This window comes from Benincasa hispida, unplaced genomic scaffold, assembly GCF_009727055.1.
Source record: "Benincasa hispida cultivar B227 unplaced genomic scaffold, ASM972705v1 Contig579, whole genome shotgun sequence".
Classification (NCBI taxonomy): domain Eukaryota; kingdom Viridiplantae; phylum Streptophyta; class Magnoliopsida; order Cucurbitales; family Cucurbitaceae; genus Benincasa; species Benincasa hispida.
The window spans coordinates 218,030-245,587 of NW_024064943.1; the positions used below are offsets into that span (position 1 = coordinate 218,030).

The 27,558-nt window shown below is 33.1% G+C and overlaps 1 protein-coding gene and 1 long non-coding RNA gene across 2 annotated transcripts; one reads left to right on the forward strand and one right to left on the reverse strand.

The window, feature by feature from the left end:
• Positions 1-3,455: 3,455 nt before the first annotated feature.
• On the forward strand, positions 3,456-5,095 carry LOC120069746 (protein MIZU-KUSSEI 1-like). Its single transcript, XM_039021538.1, has 2 exons — positions 3,456-4,161; positions 4,682-5,095. Exons 1-2 carry the CDS (start codon positions 3,645-3,647, stop codon positions 4,999-5,001), a joined length of 837 nt encoding a protein of 278 aa, XP_038877466.1. The 5' UTR covers positions 3,456-3,644; the 3' UTR covers positions 5,002-5,095.
• A 196-nt stretch (positions 5,096-5,291) lies between these two features.
• Positions 5,292-6,990, reverse strand: LOC120069747. The gene is made up of 2 exons (XR_005479658.1): positions 6,722-6,990; positions 5,292-5,761 (listed from the first exon to the last, which is right to left on the reverse strand). It is a non-coding gene; the product is annotated as an uncharacterized LOC120069747 (long non-coding RNA).
• Positions 6,991-27,558: the final 20,568 nt, after the last annotated feature.

Consider the following 27,558-nt stretch of genomic DNA (forward strand, 5'->3'; position numbering starts at 1 on the left):
ATTAAAATATGGACAGTGGTGAGATCACATCGAACAAGCGTGCAAAGACATTTTCGTTTGGATAATCATTATTTTATATGAAATTATATATATTTCTATCTCAAATCTCAACCACACGTTTCCACACCTTTACTTTTCACATTCATGTAATTTTTTATCCAACGGTCCACATCAAGAGATACGAATAATTATATTTTCATACACCGTGGTTTTTTTATTTTTTCTTTTTCTTTTTTTAAATTCATGTGATCATTGATCAAAGAGTCAATTCAAAAGACATCAATTTATATTACCTACATTAAGATTTGTTTTTTAAAAAATAATAATACATGGATATTACCGATCAACAACTATTTTGTACTCTTTATATTACCAAAATATTCAATCCATTACGATTAGTTTTATGTTAAAGTTTAAGTTTTTAAACTTTTAAATTAGTTAATAAATATATAAACTTTTAATTTTATATTTAATTTCAAGTTTTGAAATTTCAAAATGTTCAACAAATCATAAATATTTAATTTGGTGGATAAAGGATCGATAAGATAATAATATTAAAAAAATTAAATGATATATTAGATATATTGTTTAAATTTCATGATTAATGAAGCTATACACAAATAGCTTTGTATTTTAATATAAAAGAAAATTGGGACCTTTTTAAATATAAAAAATATTTAAAAATATTTAAATTTTATAACAAAAAGTTTCAAAAATACTTTGTACTTTTAAAAATATATTTATCTAGTTACAACATTCAAAAGTAGAACATATGTGATTTAAACTTTCATATATATGTATTAGGGTCAAAATGTTTCTAGCCAATTTGTATTTTTCAATAATCATATTTGAAATATCAAAGAAAAAAAAAAGAAATTGAATAATTGAAAGGATAATTATTTGCAAAATTAGTCGTAAATATTTTCAAATATAACAATATGTCATCATTTATAATCATATTTGAAATACCAAAAAAAAAAAAAAAAATTGAATAATTGAAAGGATAATTGCTTGTGAAATTAGTCGTAAATATTTTCAAATATAACAATATGTCACCGTCTATCAGTGTAATGATTATCGTATCTATCAGTGTCTATCACTGAATTTTACTATGTTTGTAAAAATAAACTTACTCATTTTGCTATATTTGCAAACAACCCTAATTGAAATACCAAAAAATAAAAATTTGAAATTTCTATTCAATTCTTAATATATATGTGTGTGTCAATTTCTTGTATTTTATTAATTGTTGTTTTCATATATGTTAACTCAAACAAAATTTTCGCCTTGAATAAATTTAAAAGGTTAAATTATAAATTTGGTCCAAATTTAAATTTGAATTTAATCTCCATTAGTTTTTAAAATTTAGTCCTTACGACTTTATAAAATCTTCATAAGTAGTTCCTATACCAATAATTATAGTGTGAGTTAAATTCTTTATTATATTTATTCATTATTTATCTTTGTGTATATCGATATGTGACCTATGTTCGCAATGATAAACCATCATTACACATTTCCTTTGACAAAATCCAAAGTATCCAAATAATGTAAATATTTTATGTTACTATGTTATTCATTCCATTTGACACAATAGTTGATCTTTTATGGTACTATATTATTGTCCCTTGATATGCTACTCAGGTTAGTAAGTGATAGATTGATTTAATGTGTGTATATATACATATATTGAATCATAACAAACAGTATAAACAGGCACAAGTCAAGTAATGTAGACGAAATCATTATACATCTTATCTTTGTATATGTCAATATTTACATTGTTCGATCTAGATAGCACAACAGTTATTATACAACTTAATTGAAAAAAATCATGCCTCATAGACACAAAATCGAATTTAAAATTATTGTAGATCATAAATCTTTTGAGAAATAATTTTCTAAAAAAATATCATTTTTATAAATAAGAGAAAATAATGAATAAAAAGACCGATATAATATATTATTGAATTAAGATGAAATGTTATTTAAAGTTGTTAGATTAAAAAATTAAGGTGCAATCCAGCCAATTTAAAAATCTATAAACATAAGGAAAGAGTTTGATGAGGCAAATTTGATTGTAACTCTTTAAAATTATTTATTTTTTTTCCCTATAAATAGTTACGTGCTATTTTTTTTCTTTTCAAAATATTGTGTCTTCACTTACGTACTTCTTAAAAAAAAAAAAATCTTGAAAATATCAATCCAGGTGACTTATGGTACCCTTTAAACATCACAAAAACTTAAAACAACTCCAATAAAGTTGAAAGGTTTATAAAGTTCTTCAAAGTTTAATTTTGGAGTATTTTATACAATATTTAACCATTTTCTTAATTTTAATTTATATCATCAATACTATTAAAACAGAAAAACACCTTTATTAACATAACATTTAATTATTTATTTCATTCTCATATTTATGAAACTTTTTTTTTAGTATCCATTATTAACATATCATATATTTATCACATTTTTATCATTTTTATATAATATATTATGTAATATATTGTTTATTAAAAATATACTTTTTTTTTCATATCATTTAATGAAAATTTAAATTCCAAATATTGAAATTTAATTAATGAAAAATAATTATTTAATTTTACTTATAAATTACTCATTTTTCAAATTATAACCAAAATTATTAGGGATTCTTAATCAATTAGTTTCTGTCAATATATTAAATGATATTTATTATATAATTAATTAATTTATTAAAATTATATAAGAATGTTATGCTTAAGTTCATAAATTAAATACAAATATAATTTTGTTGATAAAATTTTAATAGTATTTTCTATGCACAACAAAATATTGTCATCTTTTATTTCTAAACATGTTATTCCCAGTCATCTTTTATTCTCAGATATTAATAGAACCTTAAACAAAACGGTTTCTTAAGTGCATCAATGAGCATTATCTATGTTTGTGCATTCCATCAAATTGTCCAATCATAATTTGACATGTGATAAATCTTTCTATTTTTTAAATGTTTTAATTTTTTTTAGTATGAGTGACAACATAAGGATACATAAAGACCAACTAAAATATTTGCTAAGATACTCAATTTTATTGCATCCTACTCTCACCACACACGTAAACAATAAATTAAAATACTTAGAAGAATTAATCATGTGACAAATTCTGATGGAATGCAAAGAGATAAGTGCAATCAAAGATGGAACTAAGTATTTTTTAGTCACATCAGTACAATTAAAAGTTTTTTTTAAAGGTATTATAATTAAAATGTATGAATACTATGTCAGTTGAACTATGCTTTGGTTGGTAATAAAATTAAAAGTTAAGAAAGGAATTAATACTTAATTTTAAGGTATCAAATAGCAGTAGTAAATAATTTAGTACAGATACATAGAGACACAAACAAACACACGAGGAACATTAAGGAATTAAAAATTGTGAATTGTCCACAAAAATGATGATCATGACTCCAAAGCCTCCATGGCTTCCCTTTTTAATGGCCAACTCCCAACACTATCATAAACCCTTGTCTGCTTCTTTTCCCCCACCATTTCCCTAATCCTTCTTATTCTTCCTTTCTCTCTCTACAAAATGAAGATTTTTTCTCCATTTCTTCTTCACTAAATCTATCATTTTTCATCTTCTTCTTTTTCTCTCTCATCGCCATGACAGGACTCCAAAGAACAAGAAGCTGCATGGCCGCCATTAAAACCTCCACAAAACTAATCCCATCTTCCATCTCCGACCACCAACATCGCCACCACCACCTCAGATCCTTCTCCTCCTCCAACCTCCCCCCGGAATATTCCAATCCAGACAACTTTTCCGGAAGATTCCTCCTCCACAAAAACTCCGGCCACCATGGCCACCACCACCAAGCGGCGGCCGGATCAAAATTCTCCACCCTCCTCCACTCTCTTCTCAAGCTTCTCTCCGTTCCCACTTGTAAATGGTTCTCCATCCCCACCCACCTCTCCGTTAGCTCCTCTCTTGGCCGGAGAGTCGTCACTGGAACTCTCTTTGGCCGCCGCCGTGGCCACGTCACCTTTGCGGTCCAGCTCGACCCCCGGTCCGAGCCGGTTTTGTTGCTTGAGTTGGCTACGTCTACCTCGTTCCTAGTCAAGGAAATGTCCTCCGGTCTGGTCCGCATCGCCCTTGAATCTGAGGCACCGGCCTATAACGGTATTAAATTACTATCCAATCTAAAAACATTATATTAAATTTATTTTTGAGTTAGAATTGCATGTATTTGTCATTTCTATTTAGTTTTTTCTTTATATATATATATATATTTCAAATTTTGCGTCTAATTTATCGATTCTTTTATTTATGTGTTTTATAATTGGTCTTAATTATTTATTAAACATAAACGTATTTAATATAAAATATAAAAAAGTTTAGTAACTTATTATCAAAATAGAAAGACTAAATAATAAAACAATGAAAGTTTAAAATTTTATAACATATTCTTAATTTTAATACAAAATCAAATAAAGAGGAATAATATGGGCAATTTATTGACCATTACAATTATCCAAATTCCTCTCTAACTCATTTCTAGATTAGAAAATTAGCCTAAGATTTGATGGGTAATTATTAGTATTGTATTTAAACTAATAATATGTGAGTTAGAAAAATATTCACGTGTAGGTTTTTATGCTAGTTGAACCATGTTCATGTTAACAATTTGTATTCTTAATAGAGAGTCGTCCAAGGAAGTTGTTTGAGGAGCCGAGATGGACTATGTATTGCAATGGTAGAAAGTGTGGACACTCAACGTTGCGCGTGTGTGGAGAGTTCGAGTGGTACGTGCTGAACACCGTGCAACGTGTGTCGGTCGGTGCTGGAGTTATTCCTGTGGTGGACGACGGCCGAAAAGGTAGCAGGTCAGAGGGCGAGTTACTTTACATGAGAGCAAACTATGAGCGAGTTGTAGGTAGCCGTGACTCAGAAGCTTTTTACATGATGAATCCAGATGGTAATGGAGGACCTGAACTCAGTATTTTTCTTCTCAGGATATAAATTTTCCAATGAAAAAATCAACAAGAAAGTATGAATTAACTTTTATTTCTGACTCATATTTATTTTAATTAAACATATAATAACTCGAATTCAAGCCTAAACTTAATAGAAAGGTATTAAAATTGCGGATGGTTCACTTTTTCACTTTGTAATGGTCGTAAAAAAAATATATAATTAGTTTTTAATGTTGGTGAAAAAGAAAATGTACCAGTAGTAAAAAATAAAAGGAACGTTGAGGGTTACAATGATGCTAACAAGTGAACCAACACAGAGATAAACAGAGAGAAAAATAACACACAAGATGTTAATCCAGTTTGATATAACTTTACGTACATCTAAGGACTTAGAACCGAAATGAGAAGAAGATAATAATATTCAAAAGTTTACAAGGAAGACTACTTATCTAATAGAACTACTATCATGTAATATAGTAAACTTTATATAGGTATTTTGTTTAGATTCCCCCTAAACTTGATGTCACCTCTCTCAAGATCTTCTCACAATTCAGGCTCCCCTTGAGTTAGAAGAAGCTTGTTCGATCTTGCATGTTTAAACTCCCCTAAACTCACTTCTTTTCAAGAATCACATACCCTTTCTATAAATTTAGCAGCGCTTCTTTCTACTCTTTCTGCAACAATCGCACAAGAAGAACGTCTATATCCAAAAACCTACCTTCAATCGGTTTTAATACTTCCTTTTATAACAACTTCTAAAAGGAAGGGACAGACAAAGTAACCAATATCAATACCAAAAAGGTAAGCTGCAGAACATTCCATAACAAAACCAATCAGTCCAAACGAAGTCAACAAGAAAAGATCCAACATTCAAATAAAAGAAAATTTACATGCCAATTAAACGAAAACAGTTGGTATTTTATTTTTTAAAAAATTAATTTTCCATTTTTTTTTTGTAATTAATCAAGTTTAACTTTCAAAAGCCCGATTGAATGAGAAATTTAAGAATAAATTACAAATTGTCACATCATTTCTCAAATTAATGATGAAATTACAAATCATCAAAGTTGGGACTAATTAAAAAGTTGACATGTGTCCCGGACTGGAATTAAAGACAAAAATTGGTCAAACCTGATAATGTAATGCATTTTCGTCTTAACCGTTCAATCAAATTAATTATTTTGGTCTAATTAATTATTAAGATTTGGGCTAAAGTTCAATTGAGCTTAAAATTAGGCTTATTTTGATTCAAATGGCAAATAGGTCTTAAATCCAATTAGTTGGCCAGAAGAGTTAGGTCCATAGACCAACAAAGTCCATGCTCACAAAACCTAACTTAGAACTCTATAAATAGAGGAATACTTAGAACTCTATAAATAGAGGAGTTCTGAATTCTCCCAAACTTTAATCCTATGCTCTGCTTCAATTGAGAGAGAATCCTACACATGAAATATATTTTTAACAAGTTTTTTTTGGTCTCTAAATTTCTAAAACCTCTACTTTGGTCTAGGTCTTGAATTGTTCCATATTGATCTATGAATTAGCGACAAAAACAGAACGAATATATATGGTGGTTTGACCAATAAACCAATTTGAAAACCAATCAATTTTATTAAGAGAGATTACAAATTACAGAAAATCAAGAAGATCAACCATCTGTAATTTATCTACCGACTATACCGCCGGTCAAAAGCATCCACTATTACCGAGAGAGATTTGTGCACTAAGATAGCTCTGAAATTGAGACCCACACGCCCGGAACATACCTGCAGATCGATTTTTACCCACACGCTGAACACGGACATCCAATCGTCGGAGACCCGCGCCGAACAGACCACCTAGCGCACCGAGAACACCCATGCTGGAAAAACCACCTACGAATGGAGACTACCCACGTCGGAATGCCACCTTTTTCAGCGTCGTCGATCGAAACTGGAATCACCCAAGTCTTTCGTCGTCTCCTTCTCTCTCTCCCTCTAAGTGCGTTGTGTATTGCGGCTGCCCCAATTTTTTTTTTGCCCCTCGTATGGCTTACACGATGGAGCCCTAAAAAGTGAAGAAATTCAATTTATTTAAAAATTGCCATCCGCCCATATTTACAAGTTTGCCATCGAACCTTTAATTCCACCGATTTCCTAATAAAAGTCTACTTAAATAATTTGTTATTTAAATGCCAGATTCTCTAATCTCCCTAATAAAAGTCCACTTAGATTCTCTAGTCTCCCTATATCTAACAAATTCTCACCTTGACCAATTTAACATCTTTTTGAGCAACAACTTCTTTGATAAAATGAAATTCATGCAACAAAGCAACAATTAATCATACATGATAACGACCTTCTTTTAAGCATAATCATGACCTTCTTTTGAGCATAATCTGTCTGTGAAGCCTTCTAACAATTATTGCACTCCCTTTAAATATCGAAGCAATATCGAAGCACAAATCATCAGATACATCACGCCTATTAGACATCTCTAATCTTTCTTAGGACCCTCAAGCACATATTTGAGATTGAACTCGGGACTAGTTTGATGTGGATCTCTTGTTAAGATTTATAATTTAAAATAAAAATATTTGGATTGATTTCATTTAGGAAGAGGAAATAAGGATTGGAGGAATAATTTGAAGTAACAAACCTAGTTAAGCATGTAAAGTAAATTCGATGATGAATTTGGCATGCTCAGGATAGGTCAAAGTCAATTTTAAAAGTCAAATGGTCAAATGGTCAAAGTCAAAGTAAAAAAAGTCAACATCTTGAAATGTGGTGAAATTTTGGTAATTTATGAGTTTTAAAAGTAAATTTGGCTTGTTGAAGATTTATTGGGAAAAGCTAGCTAAAAATCAAAGGAAATTTAAGGGGAAAAACATGATGAGAACTGTGAGGAAGATGAAAAAAGAGAATTTGAGAGATTTTGGAAAAATTTAGGTGCTTTCTATTGAAATTTCTTATTAGATGGCTTTGAGGTTAAGGGTTAATCATAAGTTGAAGAGAGAAAGGGAATTGCGAATTTTCTGAGTTTGGCCGAGTGAAGAAGAGGAAAAAGTTGTTTTCGAATTAGGGGCGTTCTTGTGAGGGAAAATTGGGCAAAATAAAAGAAAATTAAATAGGAAGTAAATAAGAAGCTCGTAGGAGGCTTTATTTGAAGAAATTTGGCCGAAGAAGTAAGGAAAACGAAGAAAAACAGTAGCGCTAGAGTTATCACGAAAACAGAGAATGCTCGGGTTTTTAGCAAATTCGTGGAGTTAGAGGCTAATTCGAAGCTCCAAATTTAAAGGTAAGTTACTTATAAGGTCCTTCTAGAGTTCCATGGTCTTTTATTTAATTGTTATTGGCTGGAATTTCTGATTTTAAGCTCTAAAAATTCTGTAACTTCTCGCCGGGAAAACAGGGACACTGTTGAAAGATTGGTCGATCCCAGGAGTTCTAGGGCAATTCGGACGTCCAAACTTTGAGGTAAGTTAATTAAGAGGATGGGTAAAAGGTTTGTATAGGCTAATTAAGCTTTAAATGGCCGAAAATGATGAATTTAAGTCTGAAACGCTCACCGGAAAAACAGAGGTCAAATCTGGAAATTTCTGGGTTGGAGGTTGAAGAAAGAGTTGACTTTCCTGTTTGACTTCTGTCTGTCATCTATTGTCCATCATTAAAAGTTGGAAAATCAGTTTTAGGTTAATTAAGTGTTCTCATAATTAGGGATCTAATTGGTATTGTTATGATACCTTAAACCTTAAATTTAAAGAAATTGAGATCTTAAGTCAACTTTGAAGTTGATTAAGGGGTTAATTTAAAGTAAACCCTAATTAGGTTAATGAGAAAAATTAAGGAAAATTGGAATAGAATTAGTTTTTATTGAAGATTAATTTTAAGGTCTTGAGTTAATTTTAGAGCAATTGAAGGACCAAATTACAAATCAAACATTACCTTGAATCAAATTAAGGATTTGAAAAAAGTTTAAGTGAAATTGGTTATACTTGAAGATTAATTTTCAAATAATTGGATTATGGTTACGTTCAGGATAACTAGAGGATTATCAATATAATTTCAGGATAAATGGGAGATGGAGAAACCGAAATTATGAGGAGGAACCGATTAACAGTGAGTGGTTTTTTTTTTTGAATGTTTTGATATAAAACTAATTATATATTATAGTATGTTATGATTTATGAAATGTGATGGCATGATCTGTTTTACTTGACTGATATTTAAAAAATATTTAAATCATGGTTTCTAAACTCACGATGGTTTTATACAATCTTGATTTATCAAAATGTAGTTTGAAATCAGAGTTTACATACTTGTGATTTGTATGGTTTTTATGAAAAACCTCTTGATGGTAGAATCAAGGTTGTTAAACGGTTATGGAAATGGTTTCAAACTACTAATTCTTGTACCCGAGAGATGGTTATTTTTCCATGTTTCTTGAATGTGTTTCAGTAGCATCGCTCAAGCGATCAGGGGGCTACCGGGGTTAGATGTAGCCAGAGTATACTGGGAAGTCCAGAGGAACCTGCGTTTATAGCGTTACCCAGGCTATCAGGGGGCTACCACCAGGGTCAGATGTGGCCAGAGTATACCGGGGAGTCCAGAGTAACCTGGGCTTGTGGTGTGTATCTATGCTTAGCCTTAAGGCAGCTCTACATGCACGTATGACCTTGTGATTTGGTTTATACCGCGTGGAGCATTCATTGTCCAGAGTAACCCGCTGTTGTAAACGAGTATTTGGGTACAAAGTTGGTATGGTTTTCTGATAACAACTGAATGCTTAATAATGTGCTTATGAGAGTTGATCATGCCACTTTTGTTTACTAATGTGTTTGAGATGTTGTTGAATCTTTTATACTTTTTTCAAAGGTTTACCGAATGATTTGATAAAATTTATTGATGATTTAGAAAGCGATAGCTTATGTTTATGTTAAACTACCACTTACTGGGCTTTAGCTCATGCTTTCCATGTTTTATGTTTTTCCCCACCCCCAGGTTGCGACAAGTTCCTGGTGCCTGCTGAGCCGTTAAACACCACTAGTATTGTTAAACATCTATTGTATTGTTTGTGCATATATTTGAGAGTATTCCAGAACAACTAGAACTTGTGAGTTACATGTATGGGAGGTTTTGTTCAAAATAATCCTTACTATTGGTCTGTAAATCTATTTAAACAGTATTGTGGTTTAACTGAATCAAATTCCAAATCTCTGTCAATGAACATAGATTATTTTTTGAAAATGGGTTTAGAAGTCTGGGTTTGATCTTGAGTACAGGATATGTTAAGAGTTGGGATGTTAGATGTCATAGAGAGAAGTGACGTTTAACGTCTTCACGCTTTGTTCTAGAAGTGAAGGAAAATCTGGAATGGGGTGTGACACAGAAAGTCTAAAATGAGATGCTAAGGGCGTCGAAAATAGTTTATGCACATAACTCTCATGCGAAATGGTTAATAAACCTTTCTCCCTATCTATTTTCACATCCATGACCAGAATCTTTTTCATTTTACCTAAATCTTTTCATCTCAAATTCAATTCACTAATCAACTGGTTCATGAGTTCACAGATTTTAGAATAATCTTTAGGCACCAGGATCATATCATCTACATACAATAGTAGATAAATATACATACCTTTCTGAGATAGTTTCTAATACACGTATACATCATATGAGCTCCTATGAAACCCCTGCTTGAAAATAAAGGCGTCAAACCTTATATACCACTGTCTCGGCGATTACTTTAGTCCATAGATGGACTTATGAAGATGACAAACCATGTCTTCCTTTCCCTTCACCTTATAGCCTTTAGGTTAGGCCATGTAGATCACTTCCTTCAATTCCCCATAAAGGAATGTTGTGGTGACATCCATCTATTGAATCAACATATCAAACTGAACAACGATAAATAAAATTAAACGAATAGACGAATGCCCCACCACCGGAGAGAAAATCTCATGAAAGTCAACTCTCTCCTTCTAAGTGTAGCCTTTAGCTACCAGCCTAGCCTTCTGTACTTGGTTTGATTTTATAAATCCACGTTGACTGAATGAGTCTCTGATTAGGAGGCTTTGAAACCAATGACCATGTTTGATTCTTCTGCAATGAGAACAACTCTGCTTCCATAGTATCTTTCCATTGTTCCTTTGAGTCAGATAAAATTGTCTCCTTAAAAGTAAGAGGCTCTACTTCAATACTGTCAGCTGCCAGTTCATGTGATGGAGCCGGTTTGCGGGTAGAAATCGGTTTAACCGATTTGATGGCCTATTGACCAGTTTAGCCTCATTTGGAGCCTTGGAGAGCCGGTTCGGGTGGTTCAGGTCGGGTCAGGCAGTCCAGATTCAAATTGGAGCTATTTTTAATTATTATTTGTAATAGTTAGTTAAATTTGCTTGCTTAGGATGGCAAAGTTGAACCATATCGGTGTTGTTTAAATATTTTATACATGTGATGTATGTTATACTTAAATTAAACATATATGTGCATATAATATGCCATGTAGATTTAAAGTCCCACCATAGGAAAGCATGTTGCATGCATAATCATATGTTAAAAGTTAGTTATAATATATAGTATGCATGATTAGGTTTCTAAAATTTAATATAAGTGTTATATTAAAGTTTAAATGCCTCTGATGAATGTTATGGATGGAAATCATGTCTATTTTTTTTATACTTTGTTATAAAATTGGATTAGACATTAAAATCCATAACAGAGATAAGTAGCATGCTCTCTTAGATTAACAACTTGTTTTAATAGTTAAAATAGGTCGTTATCTTATAAAATAGGATTACTAACTCAACCAGTATATAATCCTGTCTAAGGCTGAAGGTATTTAAGTTGACGATCAACGGAACACCTCCTACCTGGGGATTATGGTCGAATAATTGAGCATTGTTAACTGGTTTTATGAGCTTGCGTTAGCGGTGTGAGGTAATAAAATGATTTTATCACCTAGACATCGTAGGTTAAATCCAAATATAAAAGTTATGTTTAGAAAATCATGTAGACTTAGGATGTTTATAGTCGAAATATACCTAAGTAAAAGTATACCCAAACATTTAGAACATTTTAGTGGGAGATTAACAATATATATGATATATTGTTTTTAGCTCTCACGTCCCTAAGAATTCACACAGTGAGATCCATGCTCGACTTTGTGTCGATTTTACCTCGACTACTTCATTCGGAAAGTGTTTACATGGGTCAATAATAAGGTGAATAGGGGAAGTAGTTCCTAGTAAGTGGGTGAAGGAAATGTGTCAATATATCCTATGGTCTATTCCATTAGTTTGAACTGTGAGATTCCTATGTGGCGTCTGCTGTTGTTTTTAGGCGGCACTAGCTAGTCGTTAACCACGATGATCCCCTCGGAGGGTTATGAGATAGGATTTGAAACAATCCAAGCTTCAGAAATGAATAAGGTTTCGTAGTTCCGTCTTGAACATTGTCTTCCAATTCGAGGGCATATTAATACCATTCTATGAAATCTGAAAATGGAGGGTCACATGTACAAGAGTTACTAAGTGTTAATAAGTTCTTGACCGAAAACGATAATTAAATGACTATAGGAATAAGAGTTACTCTGGAGATGTATTTGGTCAAGATTTTCTTACTTAGTGAAGGAATATTGACTGTCCCTCGGTAGCATCTATTTTGACTCACTAATATGCCATTGCAAATAAATAAAGAGATACGATACTTTATTACTTTTTGCTAAAATTGGATTTAGATGCATAAGTCTAATAGAATTTGTCTATTTTTTAGCAATGTCGAACTTGATTACGCATCTATTAGCTTTGGGAAGCGCTTAATACTTGCTGATTATTGTTCTTAAGAAAATTCCTTCAATCATATTTTCTTTTGCTAGAGTTTATGTTTATTCATTGTTTCTTTTAGCATCATTACTTGGAAGAGTCCCCTTTACTTGCTAGTAGTTTGTGCTTATTGAAACTAAAATTTCTCAGGGAAGAGTTCGAGTCATGGCTTTGGTTATTAAGTACGTCTATAACTTCCGCATGAAAGAGGGGACCTCTGTTAGAGAACATGTCCTGGACATGATGGTCCGTTTCAACATTGTGGAAGCTCATGGCGCTGTCATAAATGAAAGGAGTTAAGTTAGTATGATAATGAAATCTCTTCCGAAGAGCTTTTTAACATTTCGTACTAACGCTGTAATGAATAAGATTGATTACAATTTGACTACTCTTTTGAATGAACTACAAACTTACCAATTCTTAATGAAAAATAAGGAAAGTGAAACAAATGTTGTTTCACAAAAGAAGTTTATGAAGGGATCTTCCTTTGGAACGAAACCTTCAGAGAAAAAGAAGTATGTTTCATCTTCAAAGGATAAGAGTATCCAAATGAAGAAGAAAGGAAAAGGGAAGAAGAAAACCCCTACTAAGAATAGCAAGAAGAAAGAACCAAAAGGAAAATATTTCCATTGCAATGAAGACGGGCATTGGAAACACAACTGCCCGTAACATCTTGCTGAAAAGGCAAATCAAGGTAAATCTGATTTACTTGTTATAGAAACATGTTTAGTGGAAAGTTCTCACTTAACCTGGATACTAGATTCAGGCGCCGCTGGTCATATTTGCACTTTTGTTCAGGAAATTACTTCCTGGACACAGCTATCAGAAAATGAAATGACTTTGAAGGTGAGAACGGGTGTAGTCATTTCATCAGAATCAGTGGGCGATTTCAAGATATATTTTAGAGATTCTTACATTTTACTTGAAAATATTTATTATGTACCTATAATGAAAAGGAACTTAATCTTTATGTCTTGTATGATAGAAAATATGTACAAAGTAACCTTTGATATTAATGAAGTGTTCATTGGTTCAAGAGGTGTTCATATTTGTTCTGCTAGACTTAAAAATAACTTGTATGTGTTAAAACCAACTGAAGAAAAAGTCATTTTAAATATAGAGATGTTTAAAACGACAGAAACTCAAAATAAAAGACGAAAGGTTTCTCCAAAAGCCTATCTTTGGCACTTAAGACTTGGTCACATAAATCTCAACAGGATTGAGAGACTGGTAAAAAACGGTCATCTAAATAAGTTAGAAGACAGTTCATTGCCTCCGTGTAAATCATGTCTTGAGGGTAAAATGACCAAAAGATATTTTCTAGGAAGAGGTCTTAGAGCCAAAGAACCCCTAGAACTTATACATTCAGACCTTTGTGGTTCGATGAATGTTAAAGCTCGAGAAGGATATGAATATTTTGTCAAATTTGTTGATGATTATTCAAGGTATGACTATATATACCTAATGAGTCATAAGTCTGAAACTCTTGAAAAGTTCAAAGAATTTAAGACAAAAGTTAAAAACTTATTAGGTTTATCAAAGCATTTTGATCAGATGAAGGTGGTGAATATATGTATTTACAATTCCACAACTATCTAGTAGATCATGGAATTTAATCCTAACTCATAATGCCTGGAACACCACAACAAAATGGTATTGTAGAAAGGAGAAATCGAACCTTGTTGAACATGGTTCGTTTGATGATGAGTTATGCTCAGTTACCTCAATCCTTTTGGGAGTATGCAGTATAGACTGTAGTATATATTTTGAACATGGTTCCCTCAAAAAGTATTTCAGAAATACCATATGAGTTATGGAGATAACGTAAAGGTAGTTTACGTCTCTTTAGAATTTGGAGATGCCTGACACATGTGTTGGTGCAAGATCCTAAGAAATTGGAACGACGCTCAAAATTATGCCTATTTCTAGGATACCCCTAAAGAAACAAAAGGTGGATTTTTTATGATCCTTAAGAAGATAAAGTATTTGTGTCGAAAAATGCAATATTCTTAGCAGAAGATCATATTAGGAATCATCAACCTCGCAGTAAACTAGTATTCAATGAAATGTCCATAGAAACTACAAATTCAACAAGAGTTATTGATCAAGCTAGTCCATCAACAACAGTTTTTGCTTCATCACATCCTTCTCAAGAGTTGAGAATGCCTTGACATAGTGGGAGGGTGGTACGACAACCTGATCGATACATGGGTTTAGTAGAAGCTCATGTCATTATACCTGATGATGGCTTAGAGGATCCATTAACCTTTAAACAGGCAATGAAAGATGTAGATAAAGATCGATAGACTGAAGCCATAGACCTAGAAATGGAGTTAATGTACTTCAATTCTATTTGATAACTTGTAGATCAACCAGATGGGGTCAAACCCATTGGTTGCAAGTGGATCTACAAGAGAAAGTGAGACCAAACTAGTAAGGTGTAGATCTATAAAGCTAGGCTCATGGAAAAAGGTTTTTTTTTTTCCAAAGAGAAGAAGTAGACTATGAAGAAATCTTCTCTCCTGTTGCCATGATAAAATCTATAAGAATACTTTGTTGGGATTGGTGTCCTAAATCTCCTTGTAATCTTGTAGTTATTAAACTTTGTATAAACATATTGTTGTTAATAAAATAAGTATTATTTTATCAACATATACTCAATCCAATAAACTAAGATTTGAGGTTATTTCATGTAATTTAAACAAGTATGTAGAGATATATAAGTGGATCTTGTTTAAATAATAACGTAAACAGTCTGTAGTAGATGGATAAGGCTGGGTACCTTATCCTAGTAACACTAAGGATACGACCCACTTTGTAGGTATTACAAGTATTGTAAAGTGCTACAAATGATTTGATCCTAATCATTCATGTAGAGACATGGGAGCGGGGGTATCCTATACAAAGAGTTTGTATAAGATCGGACCACGAAATGATTAGTCTCTTTATGTAACGTTGTTAATAGTAGAGACTTACATTTCATTAGGATGACCATAGGTGACATGACCTAAATCCTGAGTGAGTTGTGAACTCCTGCTCATGAAGGCGGTTATTTGATTTGTATGGATGAGAGTAGCCAGTTTTCCAACTCAACAAGCCTACCATTTTGGGGATTCCTCTGACTTGGGAGCATAGAACACAACTACATAAGATGAAATTCACTCCTTCTCATTCTCCAATGCAGGGGTAAGTATATAAATGCTCCTTTAAGGGCTGATTCCAGGTCTTAAACATAGTGGCCACACTTTCTCCTAGCTCGAGAGGAACTTGGTCACAGTTGGACTATGACTTATTGTTCATTAGAGGGATTAGTGGTACTTAAGGAGTTAGGTGTAACTACAGGGGCAAAATGGTAATTTTGACCCAATTGTACTTACGAGCAAGTTGTGAAGGGTCATCGAACTGTTGATTAGTTATATTCAATAGACACAAAAATTTATCTGTAGTGCGAAGAGCGCATCGGTCGGTCTTTAGTGGAATGACCGACAATTAACAGATGTAATTTAATTAAAGAGTTTAATTAATTACTCGAGTACCGTTGGAGTTTTAATCTACAGGTCCATAAGGTCTTATTTGTTACTCAACAGGGATTTAGCTGATAATTATTTTTGGATTAATTTGAAGTGTTAAATTAATTGAGGGAATTAATTATATATGATATAATTAATTAAATTAATTATTATGTGATATAATTATTATAATGTATTTGATACATTATAATATAAGGTATTATGAGAGGAATTTAAATATGATTCAAATACTAATTATATGAATGAGATTCATGTAATTAATGATTTATATTAAATACCATAAATAAGTTGAGAGAAATTAAATATTTGAATATGATTCAAATATCAATTATATGAATAAAATTCATATAAGTGAATTTAATATAAATGTGATTTATATTAAATGCCATGTATTATTGAGAGAAAATAAAATCTATAGGTTATGTTGTATTTGATGCAATATAATACTATAGGCTATGTGTTATATTTGATATAACATATAATATGTATATATATATAATAAAGTAGTTATTATATATATATTTTTATTATTATTAATTTATTTTAAATTAATTAAAGGGAAGGATAACAACTCCCTCCCCCCATTCTCTCAGTTAATTTACGTGGATTGTGAAAGGATGGTTGTGGTTGGAGATTCATCTTCTTCCTTAATTCTCTCTAAGAGAATAGTTCTCTCTAAGAGAATAGTTCTCTCTAGAAGAATTTAAAGAGAAGAAATTTAAGCAAATGCATATCTTGTTCTTATTTACTGTAAAACTTATATTCAATGAAAAATGGAAATTTGGGTCGATCTTGCTTCCGTTCAAGGATCTCTCCCTCAATTAGAGTTCCTTAATACTTTTATCCATTGCTCTATTTTATGACTATGAAATATGGAAAATGGATGTCCAGACAGCCTTTTTGAATGACTATCTTGATGAAAGTATTTACATGTCTCAACCAGAAGAGTATTGAACAAGGTCAAGAGCAAAAGGTTTGCAAGCTTAAAAGATCCATTTATGGGTTAAAACAAGCATCTAGTTCTTGGAATAGATTTGACAATGCGATCAAACCTTATCGCTTTAAGTATAATGTTGATGAACCTTGTGTTTACAAGAAGATAGTCAATAAAACTGTAGCTTTCCTGGTCCTTTATGTTGATGATATCTTGCTCATTAGGAATGAGAAAAGTTTTCTTACTGTCATAAAAAGATGACAAGCATCACAATTCCAAATGAAAGATTTAGGAAACGCACAGTACGTTCTTGGAATCCAAATTGTTCGGAATTGTAAGAACAGAATGCTAGTGCTATTTCAAGCATCTTATCACAAGATTTTTTCAAGGTATAATATGCAAAATTCCAAAACGGTTATGTTACCTTTTAGACATGGAATTCATTTTTCAAAGGAACAGTGTCCTAAGACGCCTCAAGAAATTGAGGAAATGAAAATAATTCCATATGCGTTAGTAGTTGGGAGCCTAATGTACGCTATGTTGTGTACACGTCCTAACATATGCTTTGCAGTTGAAATTGTTAGCAGGTTTCAATCTACCCTGAACACAGTCATTGGACTGTTGTTAAGAATATCCTCAAGTATCTTTGGAGAACGAGGGACTATATGCTCGTGTATGGGCCTAAGGATTTGATCCTTATGGGGCACTAACTTTGATTTTCAGACTGATGTAGATTTTAGGAAATCTACTTCAAGATCAGTTTTCATTATTAATGAAGGACCTATAGTGTGGATAAGCATCAAGCATAATTGTATCATTGACTCCACGATGGAAGTTGAATATGTAGCTGCATGTGAAGCAACTAAAGAAGTCGTATGGCTACGAATTTCCTGATAGATTTGGAAGTGGTTCCAAATATGCATCTACCTATCACTCTATATTGTGATAACAGTGGAGCAGTTGCCAATTCAAAGGAACCAAGAAGCCACAAATGTGGTAAACATATCGAGAGAAAGTACCATCTCATCGATGAGACGTGATAGTCATGCAGATAGCCTCTGAGGACAATCTTGTTGATCCATATACGAAGGCCTTTTCAGCTAAAGTGTTCGAGGCGACCTGGTAGGACTAGGACTAGAACTATGAGCTTCATAATCTAAGGCAAGTGGGAGAGTGTTAAGGGTATATAGATGCCCTAGCTTATTGTATTTTCTCTCTTAATTTCAACATTGTGTACATTATATATTTGTAACTCATTGGAGTATTAGTCCAAGTGGGAGATTTTTTGGAATGTCTTAAAACTCGCACTTCGTAAATATTGGAAACATATTCTATTTATCAATAAAAGTATTATTGAGTTGTTCATTCAATGAAATGTTGTTGATACTGCATCTATTATAAAAATTCAATAAACGAAATCCATGACTATAAAATGAATACTTTAACTGTATGTGGAGACATAAAAGTGGATCAAGTTTTAGTTTATAGCCAAAATGGTCTATAAGTATATGGATGAGATTGGGTACCTCGTCCTAGTGACACTATTTGATGCGACCCACTTTGTATACTGATACAAATGATGTTATCCTAAAGTCATTCATGTAGAGACATGGGAATGTGGGCATCCTATGAAAAGGATGTTTGCATAAGACTCACCATGAAATAGTCACTTTTTCTTTATAACGACCGTTTACTGTTAAAAACTGATGATTTCAAGTTCGATGACCAAAGATAACTCGATCTTAATCCTGAGCTAACTATGAACTCCTGTTTATTAGGGATTATCCTTTGATCTGCATAGGTGAGAGTAGTTCACCAACAGTGCTCAATAAGCCTCCCATTTTGGGGATAAGCCCGGATATATAGCTGGAGACATAGTCCTACAAGATAGAATTCACTCCTACCCAATTTAGGGTTAGTAGATAGGTTGTTCCGTGTTCTAGAAGAAATGAAACAAAAGATACGGTGGTTTTGAACAAGGAAGCCCCGCGCTCTCATGGCCGAGAGGGATATGGTTTATTAGTTCTATAAACCAATTGTTCAATAGAGGATCAGTGAGAGCTTAAGGAGCAAAATGTATTTACAGGGGTAAAACGGTAATTTTGACCTAGCTATAAATATGAACAACATGTGAAGGGTCGACTTACTGATTATGGCTAAAGTAGACAGAAATATATCTATAGTGAGGAGAGTGCAACTATCGAGTTATAGTGGTGTATCTGTATAGTTAACAAATATTGATTAATTTGGTCTAAAGAGTTTAGCCAATTAATCTCAAATTGTTGTAGCTCATGATCTGTAGGTCCATAAGGTCCCTCTACTAGTCGTAAAATTACACCTTGGATTAGTGAATTGGGTGCGTTTTGAAATGTTCAAAATTGAAATTAGGGTTTTGAATTTGAAGTATTCAAATTCAATTTAGAGTTTGGTTAATTATATCTGATATAATTAACGTTTAATTTATCGAAATTAGATGTAATCGGAGATTAAAATATTTAAATATTAATTAACATGAATAGGAATCATGTATAAATTAAGCGTTTAATTAATTTAATATTTGATATTAAATTATTAATTAATTAATTAAATATTTTTAATTAATTATTTAAATTTAAATCCATTTCAAATTAAGGAAATACATATTCAAAAAATGAATTTTAAAATCTTAAATTAATTTAACTAAGTTAAATTAATTAAAGATTGGTTTATGAAATTGTGAGTGGAAAAATCCCAATTTTGATTTTTGAGTGGAATGTTTAGTGGCTTAATCCACATTATCACACGTAGTCTACTCACTTAATGCTAATTGAAGTGTCAATTAGGAGTGGATGCATGAATGAGATTCATAAATACTTCAATAATTCAGATTTTCCACTTCTCATGCAAGCTGAATTACAGAAATTCTCTATTCTCTCTCAAACCCTCTTCTCTCTTCACCTATTTGACCTCAATATGAGATTCCACATTTCAATCCAAGTTAGAGGATAGTAGAGAAGATCATTGTGGTAGTCTACTGGTGATTTGGAGATCCAATTAGTGGAGAGGAGTTGGAATTGCAGAAATTCTACAAAGGTATTGTGTTCTTGAAACCCTTTTCCTTGAAAATTGTTTTCATACATGCTTTTAAACTCAAATTAAGTGTAATTAGAGTGCTTATTGATTCTTATTTCTTTTGCTACATGAATGTTTACTCTATCACTACTTGCATGATTTTTACATTTTTCCCCCATGTTAAGCCACCATCTACTCCTTGCCACCACATGCTTGCATGCAAGCTTAATGTGTCATTTCCTTCTTTGTTCAATGCATGCATGCTTCCACCTCCTACTTGTTGGACGCATGGTCTTCCCTTTCATGCGATTAATTTGAATTATTCAAATTAATTAAGGGATTAATTATATATGATATAATTAATTTAAATTTATTATATGTGATATAATTAATATAATGTGTTTGATACATTATAATATAAAGTTTATTATGAGAGGAAATAAATATTTGAATATGATTCAAATACTAATTATATGGATTAGATTCATATAATTAAATTTAATATAAATTTAATTTATATTAAATATCATGAATTATTGAGAGTTTTAAAACTATAGGTGATATTGTATTTGATATAATGTAAACTATAGGTTATGTGTTATATTTGATATAACATATAGTTATATATATAATAATTTGTTATATATTGTTAGGTCTTGTAAAGAGCTATCTTATTAGTATTAATTCCCTCAATTTTACTTCAATTCTTTGCTTAAAATGTTTATTTTATAGGTAAATTCAAATCTTGACACAAATGGAGTTATTTCAATGAATTTAGAGCTAAATCGAGGCAAACGACACCAAAAAATCACTTTAGAAGAAGAGCCAAGACAAGCTACCACATTGCCCTTCAAAAGGATCAATTCAACATACTTCAGCAATACTCGGAACGTCGCAACGCTCCCCACAATACTAAGCTCAATGCCAGCTTGACGTTGAAGGACAGAATGTACCCGTTTTTTCAGAATAGGGCAGCGTCGCAACGCTTCACTCAACGTCACGCAGCTCCAGAAGTTAACGAAAAAATAGAAATGTGCGGGTGCGTGCCTGTGCAACACAATGTTGGACTCCTTATTCACAGCGTTGCAACATTGCGATCCTCTTCAGAACAAAAGGCTTCAATTTTAGACTTCACCAAAAGGAGGATGAGAAAATTGATTTTATTTTTGTTGATAGAGAGGGCTTAGATCGAAATTAGAGAGAAAGTTTCACGAATTTGTTTTTGTATTGAGAGATTTCTTGCAATTTCACAAGTCTTCTTTGTGAAATTATTTCGTGGATTGCATCAATTTTTTAAGGATTTCTTTCAAGACTTGTCAATTTGTAATGCTAAAATGTGTCTTTTACTTACAGCATGCAAACAAATAGGAATATAGATGAATGAACAACAAGCTCATGTTTCCATAAACTTGATGACGTAAAGATGGAAATGGAATGCGGATGCTGTGTTATGCATTACTACTTCTAGATATATGCATTGTTAACTATATGCTTGTAGTATACTATGGAGTAATGCGTTGTCACAAGTTTCCTTGCGCTAAAACCAAGTATAATTCCAACGCAATTTTCTCGGTGTGATCTGAGGTCGAACACAGTGATTGTTTTCGTTAATGTGTTACTTTCATGATATATGCGACCGATTTTACAATTAATAAAAGATTTGATTTGTACATGAATTTAAATTGCGATAAACATAAATTACATTGATAAAATAAAAGTGTGATAAAAGTAAAGTCCTAAACTATTATGATACAAGATACAAGATTTGTGATACATGATACTGAGTTCGAGACTGACTGTGAAGTTATACAAAGGACTGTGGTATGCGATGGCAAGTCTTTATGTATGAATCAAAAATAGAAAGAATAATTAGTTAAAACATCGCAAGTGTGTTAACTGCATTAAAGATGTAACTAAGGTTCCGTTTTCCCTTGGCGTACATCTCTCGGTGATCAGCCGCGTTCCCATATCTCTATGGTGAAACAGGGATGAACGTGATGAACACAAGGTTGCTTCCATATCTGGAAGTACTTCTCGCTTTAGTTAACGCATTCTTCCAACCCTCTCTCGATAGGCAGAATGACATCTTCACTTCTGCTCTCACAGGTGAAGATCTGTCTCTTATACACATCTAGATGTGTATAAGAGACAGGAAGATGAGTACAAGTGATGAAAACGAGATAGAAACAAATACAGAAGAGTGTCAACGTCTTGACACAGATATGGACAAAGGTTTTGCTTGCCGACGTGTGGAATGGATGAAGAGAAGAGCTTCCCTCTCAGGCTTGCTCGTCTGGTAGAAGTGACCTTCGTATAGAGCTTCAACGGCGGGGATTGAAAGGATTCTTTGTCCGGAGACTCACCTCTTGGCCTTGTCTCTTGATTATCCTGGATCTACTCTAATCAGGCGCTCAGACCAGTCTCTCTCTCAGATCAGTATATACACGTCTCCCTGTATCGAGTATATACAAGTATCAATTCTCCTGAATCGAGTTTATTTTTCAATGGAATTATAGAAGCTATTTATAGGCGAAGCTTTGAATCTTTGCAGTGTGGTCCCCAGTTTACTATTAAGGCAGTTCCTGAAATGGTGGAGTGAATATTCCTTCTGTTACACAATCAGTCCCGTCAGAAATGCACAACTAAAAGCTGTACACGCGTCAGAATCCTCCGCAATTGCATTGCTCTTTACATCTTCGATCATTTGCCCGGGCGGTGTTATTTTTTTATTACCGCATGCGGTTGAAATTGCGTTGATCGCAAAGCTCTTGATCAATTGTTGCATGTGCCGTCATTGTGTTGATCGTCTCTTCATTATTGATTGACGGGCGCGATGCGACGTAGATGCATTGTTCAGTTTATCTTTGAGCCATGAACACATGTGGTGACTTGATTTCTTGCAAAACAGAATTGAAACATTCTTTTCTACCATTGCAATGGTGTTAGTAGGTGTATTGACGACAATTTATAATTCTCGCATTTCTTAGCCAATTTCTATACTATCGACGCAACTTTTCTTTCTTTTGACCGCAATATCTAAATAAAACAGTATAAATAACTTGTATTTCTACAAGTTACCACAAATCTATAGCTAGGTAATTATATTTCTTGAGAAATCTTAATTTTAGGTTTAAATTCTCGAGTTCTTTTGTATATTTTCTTGAATTTTCTGTATTCTTGAATGTTCTTGGACTGAATTTTTAATAGAAATTAATAGAAGATAATTGACACTTTGATTCTAATTCTTGCTTGGCACTATTGCATAATGGTGAGAGAGATTAATTTTTTTTTTTTTTTGTGTTAATTAGGACTTTTTTTTTCAAAATTAACTCTTGAATTTCTTCATTTAGAGCATTCATATAATCGTTCTTGAAATTTACTCTAATGTTGTTTCTTGAATGTCATAATCATGATAACCTTTGTTTTTAAAGAAATCTAAGAAAAGAACATGATAAATGCTATATGGAAGTGTTTTGATATAGTTTAATTGATATGATTCATGTTAATTGGCTATATGGCTCTTTAAGAGTATTTTCTTATTGGATTATGGATGTTGAGTTTTCAAGTTATTTTCAAGAACAATGATAAAATTAAACCTAGGAACAAGATTTTTCAAGAATTTTTTTTTTTTTTTTTACATTCAATTCTTTACTAAAAAAATGTAAGTTTGTGTTTTATAAATTTCTTTTATCTTCATTCCAGTTAGTTTTTAGTTTTTTTTTACAAATCCACCCCCCCCCCCCCCCCCCCCCCCCCCAATTATTATCTTTTTTAATTAAAGGTTCAATTTTTTTGGCCAATTAATAGAGGTTCCCTTGGGATCGACCTCTTACTTTCACTTTTACTACGTATTAGTTTTAGTAGTTGTTTGAGCATTATAAGTTTCATTTGCTTGGGTAAGATAGAATTAACGACACCTATTTTGCACCGATCAAATTGGTGTCATGCAATTGGCCTTTTAGAATTATTGAATTCCTTTTTTTTAGAAAAAAAAAATATAAAAGAATATACACAAAAGTAGTTAGTGCGATTAAGATTTCCTTTTGTGTATGACCCGCTCCTCTCGGAGTGTATTTTGTGATTTTGTTGTAGATATTGACCGTGAGGATAGGAGACTACAAAAGGAAAGAACAAGAAGAGAAGAAGGAAAATTTGAAGAATTGAGTCAAGAAGAGGAACCAACACAAACAAACACGATGGGTAAGCAAGGGGTGCAAGGGAGCAAGCGTTTAGAGAGCTTGTCAAACCATATTACACTCAACAACTGTTATGAATAGTATATCCAAAAACTATGGTACCTTTTGAATCGAAACCCGATTTAGTTCATCTTTTACCCACTTTTTGAGGTAATCCAGGGCAGGACCCACATAAACACATGAAAGAATTCCATTTGTTATGTGATGGTATGCGTCGACACAGGGTAACACAAGAACAACTTAATCTTAGAGCCTTTCCCTTCTCCTTGAAGGATGTGGCCAAAGATTGGTTGTACTATTTGCCGACGAGATCGATTACCACATTGAATTGTCTTAAGAAAAAGTTTTTAGAAAAATTTTTCCCTACATCTAAAGCTAATAATATTAGAAAAGAATATATGAAATAAAGTAATTGGTAGGAGATTCTATATGAGTATTGGGAAAGGTATAAGCAACTTTGTGCTTCCTTTCCCATCATCAAATTTCTAACCAATACCTTATCTAGTATTTCTATTTAGGATTGCTTCCATATGAGAGGAGCAACATTGATGCGGCCGCTGATAGAGCTCTAGCTGACAAAACGCCCACAGAAGCTAGTGAACTAATGTCAACCATGGTGGAGAATTCACAAAATTTGATCAAGGACTCTCGAATACAATGTTTTTTAGGCTAAAGAGATTGGTAAGTTGAGGTCTCAAGTATCTAATTCCTTTCATGGTCGGCCGTCAGATTCACCATCGTCCGTGAACCCACGTCTACGCAAATGATATTGTATGCACCGAACTAATTCCTTATACTAACTAGTAGTACAACTAGCAAGTCCCGAGTCAAACCACATAGTGCGATTTGGATTCATTCAAAATTGACACTTGTAGGAACCGGGAGGGGGGGGGGGGTTGTGAAGAGTTGTGAAATAAAATTGCGAAAATGAAAAGTGCGCAATGCAAATGAATATGTAAATAATAAATCAAACAAAATACTTAGTTTGGGTATTTATAGTTTAATTCATTCCTCATCAATTCCATCATAGACTATTCAAAAGATGTATGAGAATATTCGAATTAAAACTTAGCCTACTCGATTAGAATTAGCTGATAGTCTAAAAAATCAGGTTAATTAACAGAAAAGCGAGATTCCTCAACCAATCAATCAATCAACAAGCATTAAGATTCAAGGCAAAATTAAGCCAATTAATTGATTTTCATCATCTAACCAATTAATTGAGTGAGATTTATCTAAGTTACAAAGTAAATGCTTGCTAAATGGAGTCCCAATTTAACACACAAAACTAACTTAACTCATGCTTCTAGGTGACAACTACCTAACGATTACAAATTAGGGCCAATCAGAGCAGTCAATTATATATGCATAGCTAATTTGTCAAATTATCCCATGCAAGACTATTGAAGAATGTGTTCAAGATAAATTCTCATAAATTAATAAAAGACTCACATAATTACAATACAAGTCTTAAGAATCGAATTGGAATGAAAATAAACTAACTAACCCAAGTTAAGTTCTTACCCTTTAGCAACGAAACATGTCTGAAATCAAAACAATTGGCAATGGAGAAGAAATTTTTACAAAATTTTGGTGTGAAAGGAAGCTAAAACTAGGTTGGAACAGAGTGGCGACGTTCAGGATCGGGTGTACTTGGTCTGTCTTTATCGACTGACCCAAATTTCTCTTTTATAAAACTGTCGCAGTGTCGCAACGTTGCAGTGCATAATGGCCAAGCATCAGGTGAGCATCATAGCGTTGCCTTGACACTTGTTGCACGTACGCTGAGGTTGAACATCCGTAAAACAACGTAGCATTGAAACGCTCTAGGGGAGCATTGCAACGTTGCCTATTCTGCTTTAGAGCGTTGGACGACAATGTTGACGAGTGGTGCAACGATGGGGTTAGGAATCTCCAGAGCGTTGCAACGCTCAGGGCAGCGTTGGAATACTGCCCTCCATCCGAGCATTTTGTCCAATAGTTTTGAGCTAGCATTGGACTTAGGTTTAATGAGAGTGTTGCAACACTCGACAGAGCAGCATCCTTCATTCCTTCGTCATTTGATTAATTTAGCTTCTAACTTCATCATTTTAGCGCCTTTTTGTCCCAAACACTTAATCCGATTGCTTGTACACTCGAGTCCTACAAAATAATCAATTTAACCAAACTAAGTAGTTAAACAACCCGGAGTTAAGCGGAAGAAGATAGAACATTTCTAGTGCTATCAAACACCCCCAACTTAATTCTTGATCGTCCTCGAGCAAGTTAAGACAAGCAATCATGTAAAAATAGAGCAAGAGGGATCAGAATATTTCCCTGGACAATGGAATGAAGGAAGGATGTAGGACACTCGGCTCAACTCCTTTTCTCACAAAAAATCCTAGCAAACAAGAATAATAGAAAGAATTAAGCTTAACAAAAATAAAAAGTTACTGAATTGAAATCTAACCCTAGAAAGCAAATAAAATTAAATACTGGCTGCCTCCAGGTAGCGCAAATATTTATGGTCAGTTGCTCAATTGTGATTGCTCAATTTCAGATGTAGACCAGCGAGTCAAATCGATAGGCGATGTCAAAGCAGTCCGATGACTCGCCATCATGGAAAACCTTCAACCTGTGCCCATTTGAAGGAAATCTTATCAAAGAGTACCTTTGAGCAGAAGTGAGATCGTTCCAAACTCATTGTGACAAAATTAACTGATTCACAATCTAACAGACTAGTTATGCAATATACAACAAATTACTGAACTTAAACGACAAAGGGAACGAAAACATACCAGTTGAAGAACCCTTATTCGCCTTAGAATTTGTTCTCATACAAGGACTCCTCCTCAAGCTCTCGTTGAGAATGCCCAAGCAAATCGTCCACCAAAAACCTGGTCGTCTACCCATGAACGGACTCCTCATGAACATAGTAGCAAGGAAGACGCCACCACTTAGAACCCTCGGTATTCTCGGTGTGAGAATCCAAGAAGTGTGGGCTCTGTGGGATTTTGCAGAGGGAAGGAGGAAGAGAAGATCGTATACCACAACCAAGTAAGTGGGAAAATATCGAGTCTATCGTATAGATGATGCTTGATCGTTTAGGAAGAGG

Coding starts and splice junctions, on each gene's coding strand:
- LOC120069746 (XM_039021538.1), top strand. CDS start 3,645: ATGACAGGACTCCAAAGAACAAGAAGCTGCATGGCCGCCATTAAAACC. Junction 4,162..4,681: donor TGAGGCACCGGCCTATAACG/GTATTAAATTAC, acceptor TATTCTTAATAG/AGAGTCGTCCAAGGAAGTTG.